Consider the following 19,232-nt stretch of genomic DNA (forward strand, 5'->3'; position numbering starts at 1 on the left):
CTAAATTTCAAAATTTTCAGTTTATGTCTGTAATTATTGCTATATCTATTATCAAGATACAGATATAGATATGTATAGTAACTGAAAGAATAAGTAAGATCATCAAGGGCCAGGATTTAAATAGAGAAAAAAACAGATTAGAGCCTGGATTACTCCAAAATACGGAGTTAGGAAGAAGAAGAGGAACCAGTAAAGAAAACTGAGTAAAATAAAAGAAAAAACAGAAGAATGAAGAATCCTGGAAGCCACTTGTGCTTTTGCCAGGATAAAAGGAATAATCAACTGAGGTCAGTTCAACCACTGGCTAAGGTAAGATGTTGTTACTTTTTTTGTTGTATTTGTTGGCTTGTTTTTGTTGTTAATGCTCTTTAGTTTTCTTTACTAAGTTTGATTTTTAAGTCATTGGAATCTATTTCATATGTCTGAGAGCAGGATTGAAAGTAATAACATTCAGGTTGTGTGTTAAAGTTCTAATAATGTAGGTAGCTTCCTCTCAATGAAAAATATTCAGATATGAATATAGACAGATATTATATTTTCTGAAAATTATTGAACATGCAGAATAAAACAATGATTGTTTTAATTATATTTGGAACAGTGGTTACTCAAATGGCTTTAATTTAATTCTATCTCAAGTGTAAGCAGTCAAAGCTAATTAAGTTATTTTGTTTGAAAAGTAAGCACACATTAAGTATTAATTTTCCTCAGATATTACCAACTCCACAGTCAAAGAGAATCAAGTGATTGAAACTAATATTATTGAGTGTATTGTGTGCATTTAGTGAAATAAAATTAACCAAACCCAATAGGGTAAATATTTTCAAGTCTATTTTTCTGGAGAAGTTAGGTAATTTTTTTACTTGCCAGTAAGGAAATAATAAAATCTCATCTGACTCCTAAATACATTTTTCCACTGAAGGAATTTCAAGCATTACTGGAAAATTATGGGAAGTATCAGTATTACACAGATCTGGTAATTTATTTGATCAAATCTGACCCTCCAGTTTATGGCAGAAACAATCTGTACCTATTAAGTATGAAATCTGTTAACTCTGCCCTTATGAACACTCCAGTACTACATCATTGATTTCCAGATGAAGGAAAGGAATAACTCTGAAATTAAATTCAATATTTAATTGCCAATAAATGGTAGTTAAATTAACAATTCTTCATAATCGAGCTTAAAAACTTAATATGCCTTATCTGGTATCAATATGATTTTCTCATAGCAATTATAGGTCTACAACTGAAGCTTGGTTTGTTGTGGTGCTCTTAGTATTTATGGCATGGTGAACTCAGGCAGGCGATGCAACTACCAATTCCCCCATTTCTGATTTGACATAATCTCTTCTTTTATAAATAGTTGTTACTCATATGGTAATTATGGGCCTTCTTAGAATGTGTTTACTTATTGTCGCTTATCCCCCTGGTGATTATAGAATAAATGATTATAAGGGGCATTAATAGGCATCTAACTCATTTTTTCTTACTACCTTAAGCCACTCTATATAATCCTCCTCAAATATTTGTCTGATTTATGCAGGAAGATTTCTAGCAATGGAGAAACTAATTACTTATTAAGGTTAAAAACTAATACTTTCTTAACTAAAACTAAAAATTTTCTGTTTTCTGGGCAATTCCAATGATAAGAAATTTTCGATTATTTTTTAAATACCCAGTATGTTTTTGTTTTCTTAGCATTAAATTAAACCTTTAATATGTGTTAGCTACTGGTGGTAAAGTTATTGAAATAGTCTTGGTCTTTAAATATTTTACAACATAGTAACAGAATACATAAGTGCCTATTTGTAAGTTAATAAGTCGTTGCTATTTTAAAAGGCTTGCTAACAGACTAGTCAAAGCCAAATTTCTATATAAATTCCACCTAGAAATTACCCTGGGCAAGATATTTGTTCCTCAAAGGAACAATAATACAGGAGAAAAAGAGGATAATTCATGACATAGAAAATGGATATCATGTAATCTCCTTGTGAAGTTTCTGTCTTTCAGTTTAGGTTTTATTCTCCAGACTAATCCAGGGCAAGTTTTCTACATTGCAGTCTTTCAAAATTTGCAAATGATTACTATGCACAATTATCCCTCTCTATTCTTATTTCCTATGTCTTAGGTTGTCCATATTCTGTTTTCTGGACAGTCCCAATCATTAATAAAACTTTACATTCCTTATCTCCAGTCTACCTGTCACTAGTTTTTTCAAGATTTCTTCAAATACAATGGCTTCCAACATCCTCAACAAAATTATCAATAAAAAAAAACTCCACTAATTTGTTAATGCACATTTTAAATATTACCCAAATTATATTTCATCAATTATCTAATCATAAAGAGAAAAGTTGGAACTATCATTTCTCATTCTAAAACTATACTATTGATGAAGGAAGAGGGGTTTAGATTTTTTTCCTCATCTACACATCACTGACACATAGTTCATTTACTCTCAATAAATTTTACTGGTTGATCCCATAGGAAAGAATTGTACAAAAAAATTGTTCACAAGTATATTTATAATATTTTTGTATTGTAAATGTGTCTCACATCCTTATTGATGGGTAGACATCAGTGATTGAATAAACACTTGTCCATATTCAGGTGGTTGCAGGAGAAGATCACAACTTGTACCAAAGCTCACTATAGTCCTACCACATTCTATTTCCAAATTACATGCAATAATTTAGCTGCTTTTTCCCCTGAGTAAATCATGTTTTACCTTTAAAGATGTTTAAAAAATGTTATAAGTGAGATTAGAACTGCTTCTAGGAATTAAATAAAGTGAAATTTATTTTTATAAATACTATTTTATTTCACAAAAATATAAAAATATAAATATACATTTATAAAAATATGAATGAATTAACAGAAAGACATTCTTCAACTAAATAAATATGGCAGTAATAGTCATTCCTATTTCTTTAGAGATATATTTTTTCATATTAATTTACAAAGCAGTTGCACAAAGTTTCATTTAATAGTAAAGGTGACTGTCAGTCAGTTAAGAAAACATTATTTATAAAGTTCTTATATCTAAGCCAAGGCACAAAAAGCCTTTTATGTACTTTTTATCGGTTATTGATGTGATATACTTTCCTTCAGAGATTGTTAGTCAAAGAGGGTGAACTGGTTATTATTACTTTTTAAAATCTATGTCATTCGTGTTCATTCACAGAAACTTACTGATTAAGCAAACTTTTACTAAGACAACACCTAAGTATTGTTTGTAGTTTTGATTTTTAAAAAATTTTCCTCCAAGGAAGAGAATGCAGGCCACTCCATCTAGTAACAAAGAGAGTACTTCCACTGATGTCCGTGAAGTCATACCATACTCTTAATCTCGGTCACTATCATCACCCCCATACATATCAGCAAGTTTTTTAAAACGAGGCCCCCAGTCGCTGAGGTAACCATAATCTTGGTTACAATCTACTGTGGGAGATTCCAAAGAACTGAGTGAATCTGCTATGGAATCATTCCCTTCATAGGCGTACGTTGCCAGTGAATCATAAGGAGGTGCACTTGGGTCTGAGTCATTTTCTTTTAATCTTCGATGGATAAAATCTTGCACATCAATATTTTCCCACAGAGGTACAGTCCTCCTTATCTGAAAAATTGTTTCAGGCATTACATCCCTTCTAAATTTACTATCTTCTCTTGCTTCTGGATTCCTTAATGTGCCAATGTCAAAAGCTTGGGTATCTTCTTCCCCGCCGCCTTCATCATTGTAGGTCACAATGTTGTCCCGGACATCGTCTTTTGAAATTATCAAAGGTTCCTTTTTTCTTTGCCTCTTCAATGCAGCAAACAGCACAACTAAAACTATTAACAAAAACAAAAAAAAAACAAATACAACAACAACAAGAAGAAAAAACCAAAGAGAGAAAATTGTGAGATTCCATGATTCGGGTTTAAATTAATATAGCGCACTTTTGTATTTGTGACCTTGGTGTGGTGTAAGAAGTGTTAAGTTCATTTGGATATAAAGAGTAACTATCCTACACAAATACAGGATGATTTGGGCCAGTGACTGGATGTACTATATTGATAAAGAAACAGATACTGCAATGCCATTTATTTACTTTCAAGACTCAATCTCCTATGGGGCTCTGGCACTGAAAATCTTCAATTATGGCGAATGCATTTAGCCAACTATAAGTATGTAATACCTCATTCTTCCCCAATGCATGTTTGTTTCAAAATACTAAAATTCTAAAGCTACAATCATTATTATCCCAAGAGAAATTCAGTACCAATTTAATATTATCTTAAGGACTCAAGGGAATACAGGCAAAGTATTGCTCACATATATGCATGTGTCATGTGTATATATATGTATAATACGTTATGTGAATATATATCATACATATGTACACACACACACACACACACATATATATGCTACTAATCTCATCTATTCCCATATGTCACATCTGTTTAGTTAATTTCTTTTATTGACCTGGTTTTGAAAGCCTGCTTAAAATCTGAAATATAACTCTGTAAGCTACAATATAAAATTAAAAACTCAAACTCATCCTTACCTTCTTCTCATCTTACAGATATTACCCTATTTCTGAGGACTTCCTTGATACATAGTTGCATTCAAACTTTGGGGCTGAAATGTTAATTGTGCTCCCTATAAATGCTGTATTATTATTTACATGCTTATGTTATCAAGTTAACTATGAACTTCCCCACATATGACATACTTCCTTATTTCTTGTTATACTACTGGAATTTAAATTATTATGCATGTATTTGACAATGAACATTTGAAATATAAATATATTTTGAAATTAAAAATTACATTTTAAAACATAAGAAAGATCACATGATTTCCAACAAAATACGTTTCCATAGAAAATGAACCAAGTACATAATTTTATACATAAGAAAGTTAAGAATTAAAGAATATTTTCCAAAAGCATACTTATACATTTCTGGGGAGAAATAAAAACCAGGTTTTCCTTACTTTATGGAAGTTAAATGTTTTGTCAGTACTACTGAAGTCTCACTGAAAAATAAGAACATGTTGCCTCAGAAACCTACCATTCATTTTCTCAGTCTTTGTTTTGAGATTACACAAACTCATTTCCATTGAGACTGCACTTCACCATGGCCCTTGAGGCCTCTGTAACTACGCTTAAGGCCCATACAATGCTATTGTCATATTGGCCAATACATTTTCCTCAGCTCTTACTAACTGGTAATAAGAAAACAAAAGATTCATTAGAAGTATCTTCACTAACCTCTGCAGATCAGGCTTTGGGTGCCGAGCTATATTCAGAATCATGTTGAAGACATTTTAAAAAACTTTTCATTAATAATGAGACATATCTATACTGTCTTCTGTTAAAGGATGATCATAAATTAAGTCCAACATAGACCTGAAATCCACAAATCTAGTGAATCATGCAGTAGAAAAACAGGGTTCTTTCTAAGTTTAATACTGAATGAATTAATTTATAAATTCTCTATGCATAGAAGAACAACCATATAGTCAAATAGTTTTAAGGGTTTCTTAACTAATATAATGTTTACGAACTTTCACAAATGGTCCTCAGAATCTGCTCTGAGGGTTTTCTGCTTTGTCAGGCCAGAATTATCTGCTTCTTTTCCCTTGACTGAGGTTTTTAATCTGGTGTTTGTGAACGAAATTCAAAGAGACTAAGGTAAGGAGTAGAAAAAAATGCTATATTCTGTAATATAGAAAGTTATATTTTCACTATAACTTGAATTTAACATTTTTTTCTATTACGGATATCAGCATAAACTGTAGTGATAGTAACAGTATGTGTGACTTTTAAACCAATAGAAATCACAGATACTTTATATTGTATTATAGTTAGGATATATTACAAATAATCATTAGGCTTGTTCTAGAACAAAGCACATACGACAATAATTAAACACGTTTTGCTTTTATGTATTTTGTTTAATTTGGATAAATGTATTTCCTTTTGTGTTACATGTCTTATTTTTATAAATATAAATTATTATTCTAAATAGATCCATAGCTTCATCTTCACTATGAAAGGTGTCCAAGGAACCAAAAAGATTAAAAAGCCCTGCCCTAGGTTTTAACCTGCTACTTTGCCTTGTAACATAGATAATAAACTATGAATTACATTTCTTCAAACTGTATAGCAGGATAGGTCTAAAATATTATTGTCCATGCTATATCACCATTTTGCAAAAAGCAGACTCTTCTAACTTCAGAGATATAGAAACTATGTCCAGCCATTAGTATAAAGACGTGAAATAACAGCAAGGATGCTTAAAGAACTTCTATAATGAAACCTTATGAGTTAGAACCCATTTTAACTAAAATAATAGAAAATCATTCCACATTTAGGCAATAAATTGAGAAGGTAAAATACAGGAATTGTGTGCCTTCTATATTCCCTGGGGCAGAAAGATGGCAGACTTTTCAGAATAAAAGAAGCCTTTTAGGATTTCTGCGTAGAGAAAAATATTATCCAATTTAGTTGGATAATGTTATAATATCTAAACCTATCTTTTTGGGTGGATTATGTTCCCTCATGTATGCATGCATGTCTTTATGTGTTAGTATGTGTTATATTAATATTGAAATTAAAAAATCAAATTTGAAATATACATATTTCCATCTTGTCCTAAATTAGGAAAGTAGAACTATTTGAGCAAATAAAGCAATATGATATCAGTAGCACTTAGCTAAAAGCGTAAGCCAACATTTAATCTCCATGAGGATACAAAAATATTTTATGGAGGAGTTGAACTTTCTAGCAGCAGGTGGAGATGTGGACTGCTGCTGCTGCTGATGGTAGTAGTGTGTTAAGTTCTAAACCATCCTACGAAAATATTTTTCTAAATAGTTGGATCATCATAACTGAGACAAATGTTTTCCCCTCACTTTCATCAGTTCCCCACTGAAGTCCTGCAAGAATATCTGGCCAAAGGGATTTTATCCAGATAGCCTGAGAGGATTTGCAGTGAAAAGGACCCAGCACATATGAGCATTGGGACATAAATTTGGCTAGCTCTCCTGCCCTAAGCATTCATTTTGGATGAATATTTGATGGAAACAAGTTTTGGGGGAATGTGTTACAGTGGAACAACTGTTTAATTGAATTAAATCATTGTCCTGTTAGGGCATGCTCAAAGAAAGCATTTGCACTTGGAAGCATGACTTTATTTAGAAAATATTGCTGGAGTAGGTATGACCACAATGCCATAGTGATATTTTAAGAAATGAGCTTAAAATTTAATTTGGTGTGTTGTGCCTACATTTAACAAATTTTATGAAAAAAAAAAGTTTATCTTACTGTGACAAGTTAAATGCACTGGCCAATTCCATTTATGATATACATAACTTAGTATTTGTTAGGAATATTATTTGTAAAGTAGTCTTTTGTTTTGAGGATAATGCTTAGAAAGGTGGATTCTGAAATAGAATAATCTGGGTTTTAATGCTAGTTAAAACACTTTCTGAATGAGTGACTGTGTAAGTTATCTAACCTTTCTGTAGAAGAATAAAAGCATTTACCTTATAGAGTTGATATGAAAATTAAATCAATTATTAAATGAAATGTCCTTAGAAATGGGACGATCTTAGTTAACACTAAACACTATAAATATAAAACATATTTTAAAATATACGTATATATCACTAGCTATTATATCCTTGTTTTCGGTCTCTTTAAAGCTAGAACTATCCACAGTCAAAAACTCAATTGTTTTTCAATTGGAAGAACAATTTTAATAACAAGTTAAAATTTTCAGCCTTTAGCTCTAAAGAAGAGTGCTTTTCAGTGTGCAATCACTGGGTAATGAGGGAGAGAATTCCTTGAGTTGAATGAGCATATCTCAGGGGCATATCTTTCAGGGGCATAGTTTACCAAGTAGTATGACGACACAGAGAAGGATAGCGATGAGAGCTCCTGTGCTCAGGCCAGCAGAGAGGACCAAGGCCTCGGCATTGCAGGACTGCATGTTACCTTGATTATCACAGGCACACACACGAATGGTGAGTGTGCCAGTGCTGCTTTGGATTGGATAATCATTGTCAAAGATTAAAATTGGCAGCAGATACGTGCTCATTTTGTTGCGGCTATACCCATCTTTTCGAGTCATGATTCCTGCTGTATTATCTGAAAAAACAAAAAGTCAGACCAGTTTTAAAATTTTGCCTCTTAAGGTATCATAATATTTGTCTTCAAAAATGTTCTGTACCTTTATTATCTACAATGGTGAAGTTTGGATTGAGGGGAAATTCTGGCACTGGTTCAAAGAAGAATTTGTGGCCTCGGGGAGGATCATCTTTGTCCATGACACTGACAGTCTGAATCAACTAAAACCAAAGAAAAATTAATTAAATAGAGCACACAAAGCAACTCTTGTTATTACAAGATATTTTAAATCAGTGTTTGAGCTTTAAATATATCACTGAAATTAAATACTGAAATTAAACAAAAAATTCCATTTTCAGAAAATTTTGCCAAGATTTTTTTTGTAGTTCTGTCTAATGTAACTTATTTAATGAAGAATGAAAAATGCCCATCAAGTATCAGTTTGCAGAGCACCTCTATGGATCATTATCTGATTCCTGGCCACTATAGTATCCAAGAAAAGAAAAGAAAAATTTGATCACGCCAGTCTTTTGTCTTTTAACATTGTTAATATATACTACCAGCCCATTTTATTATGAATTGGTTACCAATATGTTGCCTCCACGAGATAATGATTGTTTCAAAGGCAAAGGACATAACAGAGGTGTTTTTTTTAAAAAAACAAAAGTGCTTAGCACAACCACTCCTGGAGATTAAGGAAACTATAAATATAGTTTTGGGAATATGAGCAATATGCCATATAATATGAGAAAGGAGAAGATTTTAAAGCTGTGGGGCACCATAATTACAATCATATTGCATACTTTATTCAAATTGTTTGCTCTTCTTTTTAATGGTATTTGCAAAATTTAGAAGAATATACAAATAAATTCTTCTAAAGTTTTGTAAAATCATTGTTGAATTTGAGAAATTATAGCACCTCTCCGCTGTGCTCCCTGTAGGTCAGAGGTGTACCATAGTGTGAAGATGGAGCAGCAAATGACAGGTTGGGCAGAAAAATTCCATTGAGCATTTTATTGTGGATAAAACACAGAGCTACACATCAGGGTGCCTGTTTTCCAGTCCTGGGTCTGCTGTCTGTGTGATTTATAATTACAGTCATTTAATTACCATTACTTTCAAACTTCTCTTCTACAAAAACAAATAGTGGCACCACTTCCAGGTATAATAGTCTAACATTCTGTGATGAAGAATTATTAGAATTTCACAGTAGTTTAATGTATCCATTGTTTTGGTTATTGTGTATCTTCTATGGCCATACCAACCTGCATACTCACTAGTTAATACTTTTTCCTCTTTGATATTAACTATAATTTTGTTCATTTTATTGACAGAGACACGTGTAACCTTATGTTTCTTTATACAATACTTCTGAAAGTGCATAATTATTAATATAAACTTGATATGATTTTTCTCCTTACAAGATTGGCACATGACATAGAAAAATTTATATAAGATCTAATATTCTTGCTCAAACTTCTGTTCCAGAATAGCAATAATGTAACAAATATTTAGTAATATTTTAATCATAAACATCATTGATCCTTTCATTGTATGACTCTGAGTTCTTGAAATGATTAGATGAGCCATTGTTTAAACATATTTTAAGAGAGAATATATATCAGTAGCTTGACATCTATATTATGTTTTATTTTTAACCTTGTTAAATTTAACAGGAAAATTGTTTTCCGATTATATGAACAATGACATAGACATGTTAATAGCAGTAGTATATATTAAAAGAATTTTAATTAGTTAATATCAATTATACTTTATCATTATCAAATATTAATTTTGTAATATATAAATAACTCACATGAAACAATAAAAAAGCATGCTAATAGATAAATAAGTAAAGAATATCTACAGGCTATTATCAGTTGACTTTGTGTGCCTTCAAATTATATGTTTAAGACCTAATCCCCAGTACCTGTGTTGTGACTTTATTTGGCATAAGCTCTTTGCAGGTGTAATCAAGTTAAGATGAGGTCATACCGAATTAGGGTGGACCCTAATCCAGTGAATGGAGTTCTCACAAAAAGAGGGAAATATGGACACAAATAGAGATACAGAAATATCATATAACAATGGAGACAGAGATTGGAGTAATTTGGGTCCACAAACCAAGGAACGCTAAGAATCACCAGCAAACACAGAGGCTAGGAAGTGGCAAGGAAGGATCCTCCCCTAAAGCCTTCTGAGAGAGCATGAACCTGCTGACACATTGATTCTGGACTTCTAGCCTCCAGAACCGTGTCAAAGAATACATTTCTGTTGTTTCAAGCTATCTAGTTTGTGTAAATTTGTCATGGTAGCCTTGGGAAACTAACATAGCTATAAAATGTTTAGCCTCAATAATTTTGGAGGAATTCATGTTAAAATTATTAATGAGGGCTTCCCTGGTGGCGCAGTGGTTGAGAGTCTGTCTGCCGATGCAGGGGACACGGGTTCGTGCCCCGGTCCGGGAAGATCCCACATGCCGTGGAGCGGCTGGGCCCGTGAGCCATGGCCGCTGGGCCTGCGCGTCCGGAGCCTGTGCTCCACAACGGGAGAGGCCACAACAGTGAGAAGCCCACGTACCGCCAAAAAAAAAAAAAAATTATGAGATTTTACATATTGGTAGATAGTATTTAAAATTTAGTGTTGCCCAATAAATGAGCAATTATACACATTTGGTGGAAGTTATTACTAGGTATATAACATATTGTGAGCACTATTTGGAAGCATTGATGAGTATTTATAGATAAAATTTATTTCTTCTTTGAGGATTTCATCAAAGAAAAATGATTCCAGGTAGTATACAACTATACATGTATTATAATGCTCACTGTAGTGCTGTCTGCTAGAGTAACATTTTGTTGGTAAACCAAATTTCCATTAATAAATGGGTATTTGAATAAGCTAACTAATGTGTAGCTATGCTCTGAAAAGTAAGCAGCAAATTAAAAATAATCGAACTGAGAATATGCCCATTACTTGTTACAAAGTGAAAAAAGGAAAACAATTTTTTTTTTTTTTTTTTTGGCGGTATGCGGGCCTCTCACTGCTGTGGCCTCTCCCGTTGCGGAGCACAGGTTCCGGATGCGTAGGCTCAGCGGCCATGGCTCACGGGCCTAGCCGCTCCGCGGCATGCGGTATCTTCCCGGACCGGGGCAGGAATCCTTGTCCCCTGCATTGGCAGGCGGACTCTCAACCACTGCGCCACCAGGGAAGCCCAGGAAAACAATTTTTAATCCAAATAACTGTGTAATGATTCTTTGCTGGTGAAAAGAAAATAAAAACTTCATTTGTATTTCTGTGTATGTAAGTGGAATGTGGTATGTACCTCTTTCTTAGTCTGCTTGAGCTGCCATAACAAAACACCATATACTGAATGGCTTAAATAGCAGAAATTTATTTTCTCACAATTCTGGAGGTTGGAAGACCGAGATCAGTGTATCAGCATAGTGGGCTTCTAGTGAGAGGTCTCTTCCTGGCTTTCAGACAGCTTCCTTCTTGCTACATCTTCACATAGCCTTTCCTTTGATCGTGTGTATGACAATAGAGGGTGATCTCTCTGGTGTCTCTTCTTTAACGGACACTAATACTGTCAGATCAGAGCCCCACTTTATGACCTCATTTAACCTTAATTCCTTCCTTATAGACCCCCATCTTCAGATGATACAGCCACACTGGGGGATAGGGCTTCAACATATGAATTCTGAGGGGGCAGAAATATTCAGTTCATTATAATCTCTACTGGAATAGAAGAAAGACTATATTTCACTTTATTTTCTATATTAAAAGAACATGATAGAATTATATATGATTCTTACCATCTACCTACTTTTTCCTCAAGGAAATATCTAAATAACTTGTTAAAATTTCTTTCAATAACATTTATGTAGTTTATATTTGTAAAATACAGTATTTATATTTGTAAAATACTGTAGTAGTGTAAAAAATGAACATATTCTGCATTTTCTTAAAATTACTTTAGAGATACCTGAAATATTACTTTATATGAGGACTTTTTAACTCTTGTACACTCTTTTTTATCTCACTAATATTAAAGTCAAAAAATCAGAAACAAAATATAACTTGTCTCAAAACCAAAATGTCCTGATTGAGCAACTCAAAGTAGCAAAATGTAATCAACAAGACAATTATTATGATTTCCTTTATATTAACACAATTTTATTTTCATACTTCATGTTTTATTTAATAATGTATGTTCATTCTATTTATGATTATAGCTCAGTATCAGTATGATTATGAATCCAGGTAGGAAATTTTTATATATGTGATATTCATTATGTACCTAGTCTATAAATTAAAGCATATATTATAATTTTTCCTATTATATCATAGATTATAAAATATTTAAAAAATCATCTTTTTAAGATTATTGTGATTTTTTTGGTAAGGAGAGATAAACAAGTGACGAGGAAGACTGACAATAGTTTGCATGAAAAAAAATGTGCAAGTAAATTAATGTAGTGTCATCTGCCTTTGTGAAGAGAAAATTTTTTTTTAAGTTTATAATAACTTACCTGCCCAGGTTTTGCATTTTCACAGACAAATGTTTCATAGTACATGGCAAGCTCTGGAGCATGGTCATTTATATCCAGAATTCTGATGAAAACAGGAATGCGGCTACTTTGTTTTGAGTTATCTGCAATGAGAACATGTGTAAGATTTCAGTCTCATTTACAGAGTAGTAGTGATATTGCTTGCCCCGTTTGTAACTTAGCAACAGATCATTTCTGGGGTGTTCACTTCTTGATTGGATTGCTGATGGATATCTCAGCTTTCTTACACGGTTCAGATGAAGAGCATGACAGAAAGAGGAGAATATAATTGAGAGTGAATATTATTTGTAAGAGATAATTTTCTTAGACTGATTAATTATTTTTATAAGGTTAGCTTATATTTTTATCCTACAGTGAGTTGTAAAAGAAAATCAAGTTTAAAATAAAATGAATATTTGATAATCATTAAAATAATTTAAAAATCCAACACATTCTAAATCATTTCTCTCAGCTCTTGCTGAGAGAATTAATTCAGCAAGAGTGGAAATTCATTCCACTCAAGTAAAAGAGTCTACTTAATGCTATTATTTTACTATTTTGGTGAAAAATAATGTGTTCAGGTGGATGTATTTCCAACTTACTTATCTCTGTGGCTGTAATGGTGATGTTATGCCAAGGGGTTGACTCCCGGTCAAGAGGCTTCAGAGTGAAAATAGAACCATTTTCTGAGTGAATACTGAAAATCCGGTCCATATCCGAATGCCGATCAACAGAGTATCTAGCAGAAAAGAGACTCATAATTCCAGGCATTGTTTTAAAATTATTAATTCATCTACCATTTCTTAAAATTATAGGCAGTTCACATGATGGTCTGATAAATATGACAAGTAAAATACCGATAATTTTCTTGGATTTTTATTTAATGTAATTGTCATTTAGATAATTTGATGTAGTTGGCTGTTTTCATTATTACTGTTCTATGATATGTGTACTTCAGAGTCCTTAGTTATACTCATGAATCCTTGTGGCAGCTTTTAAGTGAGTTTTTAATTGTCACTTGATTAATTTATCCTATCATAGACCTATTGCAGTGCTTGAGACATATTAAAGTCATATTAAAGTTGATAGAGTCAATTGCATTGGATAAATTGAAATTATATTGAAAATAACACATAAAAACATATGTCCACAGAGTCCTTAATAAGTGAATATGCAGAGGCTGTTGTAAAATACATGGCTCTTGAATGGTTCTCTATTCAAAGATCATTTCAGCTGAATCAAAGGTCTTCCTCCAATCTCTCCCTTTAGCCTTTTCCAAATAAAAACTGAAATGACAAAGAACCACAGATGTACTAGCTACCATTTTTGCATGTTTGAGATTTCTGCTGCTGAGTGTTTAATTGAGCCATGTAGGAATCTAATTGTGTCTCAAACATTAATGTTCATATGAGTCACATGGGGATCTTGGTAAAAACAGATTCTGATTCAGTAAGTCTAGTGTGGGAACTGTTATTCTGCATTCCTGAAAACTCTTAGGTGAATCCCATGTTGTAAAGTCCATAGATAAGGCTTTGTATAGCAAGGTTAAGACCATGGGATAAACTGGTTAGAATAAGGACAGCCAAAGGAGCAACAATGACAAGAGAACTAACACACTAATCAGCATCTGGTGGCATCCTCATTTTTCTAGGTTTCTATTAAAGACACTTAGCAAATGAACTCCCTTTTAATCTGGTGAATTAGGGAATTAACAACTCCCATTATAAATCCATAATATATCCACTATCAGGCACTGACTTTGACAAAAAATAGACATTTAGGTTTCTAAACATTGTGAAACATTGGCAGTTTTTAAAATATTGGATAAAAGTACATTTATCTAAATTCGATGATTTCTTTGGGTTATTTTAATAAAGAACATGTGACTTAGTCCATTATTATAAGGACTGTGCTTAACTTAAGGGATCCGTTAGTAAACTCAGATTTCAAAAATTTTAACAACTTAATATAGTATATGATGGTGCTTACCTAATTTACTTTCTGCTAAATTTTGTAAAATTATTGTTTCAAACTCAAAAATACTGCTTCAAAGTGAATATTTGGGCATGTGGAAAATATACATATTACATGTATATATATATTAGATTTCATCTCAAAGATAAAATAGCTAAAAGCTTAGCATAGTTGGTCTCAGATTTCTTCCTGTACCTCACTCCCAAAATAAGAAACCAGGACATTCACCTTGTTATCCTTTGGAAGTGTTGTGCAGTGTACAATAGAGCTACGTGGAAATGGTAGTATTCCCTTATTTTTGCAATAATTATGATTGTAATTTTTCTACATGGTTGCTATAAAAAGAATTTGGGGATTTAGGAAAAAAAAAACTCATGTGACATATGGTCGCTGCCCAAGATTAACTATCCTTCTGGGGTGGGAAATCCTAAGTAAATAGAGAAAAATTTTAAACCTAAATATAAAAATAATTATATAAAAATGCATAGTAGTGTATATATTTCCTAGAAGCAAAAGTTATGTTGAGTTTTAAGCATTCATTGTCAGACAAGGATCTGAGAAAGTTCTTATTTTTTAAAATACTCATTGATGTACTAAGATCAAGAATAAAAGTCATATGAAATTTTCTTTTTAATTTTTATTGCTTAAATAGTGCTAAGACAAAAGATAATAGAGTGTTTCCTATGTCTACGTTTCAATCCTCCTACAATTTAGTTCCTAATGTGGCCTGAGAAACATTGGAACATTTAAACATTAAACATTGGAACATTTAAAAAATGGGGTTTTTTTCCTGAAGTACTTACACCAAATTCTGCTTATGAATACAAACAATCCTAAAAGGAACACAAAGAAAGCAAATAAAAGAGCATAACCACATAACCACATCTATGTGTTGAATGAATCTCAATTCATAATATTCACCTGTATATATTTATCTCCATTATTGGAAAGGTCAGTCGTTAACCATTATCTGCTTATCGCTGAATAGATCTTGGATTCCTTCCTATCACTTGCATCAAAGATCAGAAGTAAATTAAAAATCGCTTTTTACCCATTGCTACATGCCCTAGAGATTAGCATGGAGATTTCTATGATTGAGGAATAGTTAACAATTCTAACATTATACAAATCTAGCTTTGGCTCACTTTGAGCTTATGTGGGATCAAAATAGGTCTGTGTTTCTGGCTGCCCTACTCTTAGGTTCAGCCTTGAAAAGCACTGTTTTCAAGTTAATAATTCATGAAGGAGAGTCACTTTGATGATTTTTAAATAGTTCACTTTAACATTAACACTGCAAACTTCCAGATCTGTATTTATAAATTTGCCCCACTGCAAATGATGTCTTGCAGTTTTTCAAAGCCCAGAGATAATTTTCATTTATTTATCAGCCAGTGCTCGATTTTCAACACAGAATAGGATGTTCTGGTTTACCTATTAATAATAAGTACACTGGATTACAACAAATGACCAAAAAGAGCCTGTTAAACACATAACGCGAGACAAAACTGTCTCTATATCCCAGCAGATGGCTTATTAAAACAATACTTTATTGATCTCATTATATTGAATTTATAGCAATAAGTTTTAAAAAAGATCATTGGCATAATTTTTTGAATGAATATGTTTTGCAGAAACAGGAGCCAGTCACATAGGCAGCAAAAATAACAAGGTAAAAAGATCACAAGTGAGCTGACACTGTGGAAGCTGAACTCTGGTTCTAGTTTGTTTGTTTTTTAAGCTCTACAATTAAGAATTAAACACATAGCAGATCCCTATATTTTCACCTACTACAAAAAAACATGTAAATTAAATTACACCAGAACAAATCAGTAATATGTAGGAATACATCAAAGATAGTATTCCTTTTCCTTTCCTGAATTCCAGGTACATCTTCCACTAAGTCAATATAATTAGGCTATGAGTTTGCTCATTCCTTTCCAGGTACTGCTTTCCAGAAATGTGTTTTCTAGCTACAAACTATGAAACCTTCCTTGAGAATGGCTATACTGCTTCAACAAATAGTTCAAACCTTTATTTTTTTCCAAATATCATTGACATGATTTTAAAATTACTATTATTTTACTCTAATAAAATCAAGCAAATATTAAAGAAGTACTGGTATATATGAAGGCACTTATTCCAGTTTATGGTGGAATCATGTACATTTTATGGTGACATAACTAAATTTCTCACCAGCAAGTTTGTTTTGTATTTACTTCTCTATTTGACTGTGGTAGAACTGATTTCTTCTAAAATTCGTTGAACCTTTAAATATGTTGAGCATAAAATTGGTGTGAAATGAGACAACATGTTCTTTCAGAACCTGTAAAGCTATAATCAACCCTATAACGTAGGAAATCCATGATTACTAATGAGGTGAAGTGGAGCTGACAACAGCTGCTAATTGTAACCATAATCTTATGTTGCAAGTGGCAGATGTATTTCAGAAAATATGTTTGTTGAACAGATTTACTGGTGGGTGAGAATTACTTCCCAAACTGTCCCTGGAAAATGTTCCATGATGTTTATCATAGCCTATTTCTGCTCTGGGGATCAGTCATCCTTCTAAATGCTATCAGAGCAAATGAAAGAGTTAAATATTATAATGTTGTCTCCTTGTTGAATTATTGCTGTTTTTTCACACTATAATTGAATATCTAAAGCTTTTTTTTTTTGCATACATTTTTATGCTAACAGGAGTCAGTCTAATGTTATATTTTCAGGCATGGCCTTATATTTTGTCAGACTTGACAGTATAATTTTAGGAACATAATTTCAGATTCATTTGTTCTCCAAATATTTTTCTTCCCTTTGTCATAATTCTTGAGATTTTACAGGTAAAACTACTGCTCATTGTTTTTTCAAGACTTGAGTACCCTATAAAAAGTAAATATTTTTGGAAGAGCTATGGACTTAAAAAGGTATTAGTTGGGCTTCCCTGGTGGCGCAGTGGTTGAGAGTCCGCCTGCTGATGCAGGGGACACAGGTTCGTGCCCCGGTCTGGGAGGATCCCACGTGCCGCGGAGCGGCTGGGCCCATGGGCCATGGCCGCTGGGCCTGCGCGTCCGGAGCCTGTGCTCCGCAATGGGAGAGGCCACAGCAGTGAGAGGCCCGCATACAGCCAAAAAAAAAGGTATTAGCCACTTTTATATACCATAAAACAAGGTTGCAAGTTTTACTATCAGTCTCTGCTCAAGAAATTTTTCTCCTAAAATTGTATCGTGAGGAAATTGTCAGATATATATTTCCAGACAATCTAAATTTTCATCAGTCATGCATTACCTACATGATAGTATGTTATCTATACAATAGAAGTTTATCAAGAACTGTAATGACATTAGCAAATATTCACAATTAGTAAAATACATAAACCCATATATATTATATAAGCTCTACTTAATTAAAAAAATAGGAGATTGATAAACTGTTTAAAAGATGAAGTACTTGATGGAAGTAGAATAAATAGCACTGGAGTATCTACTGAGGGGAGAATTATAGATGTCTTATTTGCTACAAAATTACCTATGCAATCCATTTTTTCTAAAATGAATGGCTACAATTATATTATCAAAAACATGTTCAAAATGATATTTTGAATGTCCTCTTCAAATATAAAATGACAGGGGCTGGATTTACCACACACACACACACACACACACACACACCCTGCTAAAACCCACTAAAATCCAAATAAAAAATATATATGAAACAATTATTTTTGAAGCATTGGATACCAGGAGACAGAGAGGGTAATTCCTGAGAAAAGAGGAAGAAATAAGGTGATCCTCAAAACTGGCTGCTGCCTGGGAGGGTTTCTAAACAATAATGCAGGAAGTGGGAGCCCAGATGGAGCCTGTCAATCCCTTGAATTCAGGAGATAATGCTGAGAGTCCAGGGAGACCAAGGTGGGTAGAATTTGCTGGGCAGAGGACTTCATAGGATAGAGCTTCACAGAGAGAGAGCCACAGGAATATTAAGAGGATCCTGCTCAACTCTTCAGCTGAGTGCTAATCAGAGCATGCATGAGAGCAGATAAAATGAAGCCATAGATGTAACCAATTATAAGGGCCAGAGGGAGCACAATTGAACTGGCATGTGTCTGGAAATAATTCCCATCAGCCAAAGTAGAAAACTCATAACTCATGGGGCTTTGGTAGAATTTCAGAACTGTCTTACTTGATTTATGGGGCAAAATTAGATCTAGACAAAGGGCTGCTAAAGCAAGGGCCAAAAGGTTTAAGCTGTTTCAAGTAACTTAGCTACACATCTGAACACAGATCAATAGTATTTATAGAAATGAAAAGCTATCACACAGTTAACACAGCATAAACACAATACTTGTCAGGCAATCAAAAATCACAGGTAAGCAAAAATGGGAAATGTGACTGCAAAGAAAAATCTGTCAATTGAAACTAACCCAGAAATGACACGGTTGACAGAATTAGCTGACAGTGGTATTTAAAAAGTTATTTAAAATGCATTCTCTATATTTAACTAGAGGAAAGGTTAAGGAAATAATATAGGTAGATAAATAGATAGATATAGATATATATCTTCTATAGAACTTCTAGAGGAGAAACTACAGTCT

General features: G+C 33.0%; 1 protein-coding gene across 1 annotated transcript in view; it reads right to left on the reverse strand.

Moving 5' to 3' along the window:
* Positions 1-2,415: 2,415 nt before the first annotated feature.
* Positions 2,416-19,232, reverse strand: part of CDH9 (cadherin 9) — a 123,245-nt gene continuing 106,428 nt past the window's right edge. The window contains exons 8-12 of the mRNA XM_067730436.1: positions 13,273-13,409; positions 12,653-12,774; positions 8,224-8,341; positions 7,890-8,141; positions 2,416-3,831 (exon numbers count right to left, since the gene is read on the reverse strand). Of these exons, the coding sequence (XP_067586537.1) occupies positions 3,344-3,831; positions 7,890-8,141; positions 8,224-8,341; positions 12,653-12,774; positions 13,273-13,409 (1,117 nt within the window). The 3' untranslated portion in view covers positions 2,416-3,343. The remainder of the gene's footprint in view (positions 3,832-7,889; positions 8,142-8,223; positions 8,342-12,652; positions 12,775-13,272; positions 13,410-19,232) is intronic.

The sequence above is a fragment of the Pseudorca crassidens genome, chromosome 3 (genome assembly GCF_039906515.1).
Source record: "Pseudorca crassidens isolate mPseCra1 chromosome 3, mPseCra1.hap1, whole genome shotgun sequence".
NCBI lineage: Eukaryota > Metazoa > Chordata > Mammalia > Artiodactyla > Delphinidae > Pseudorca > Pseudorca crassidens.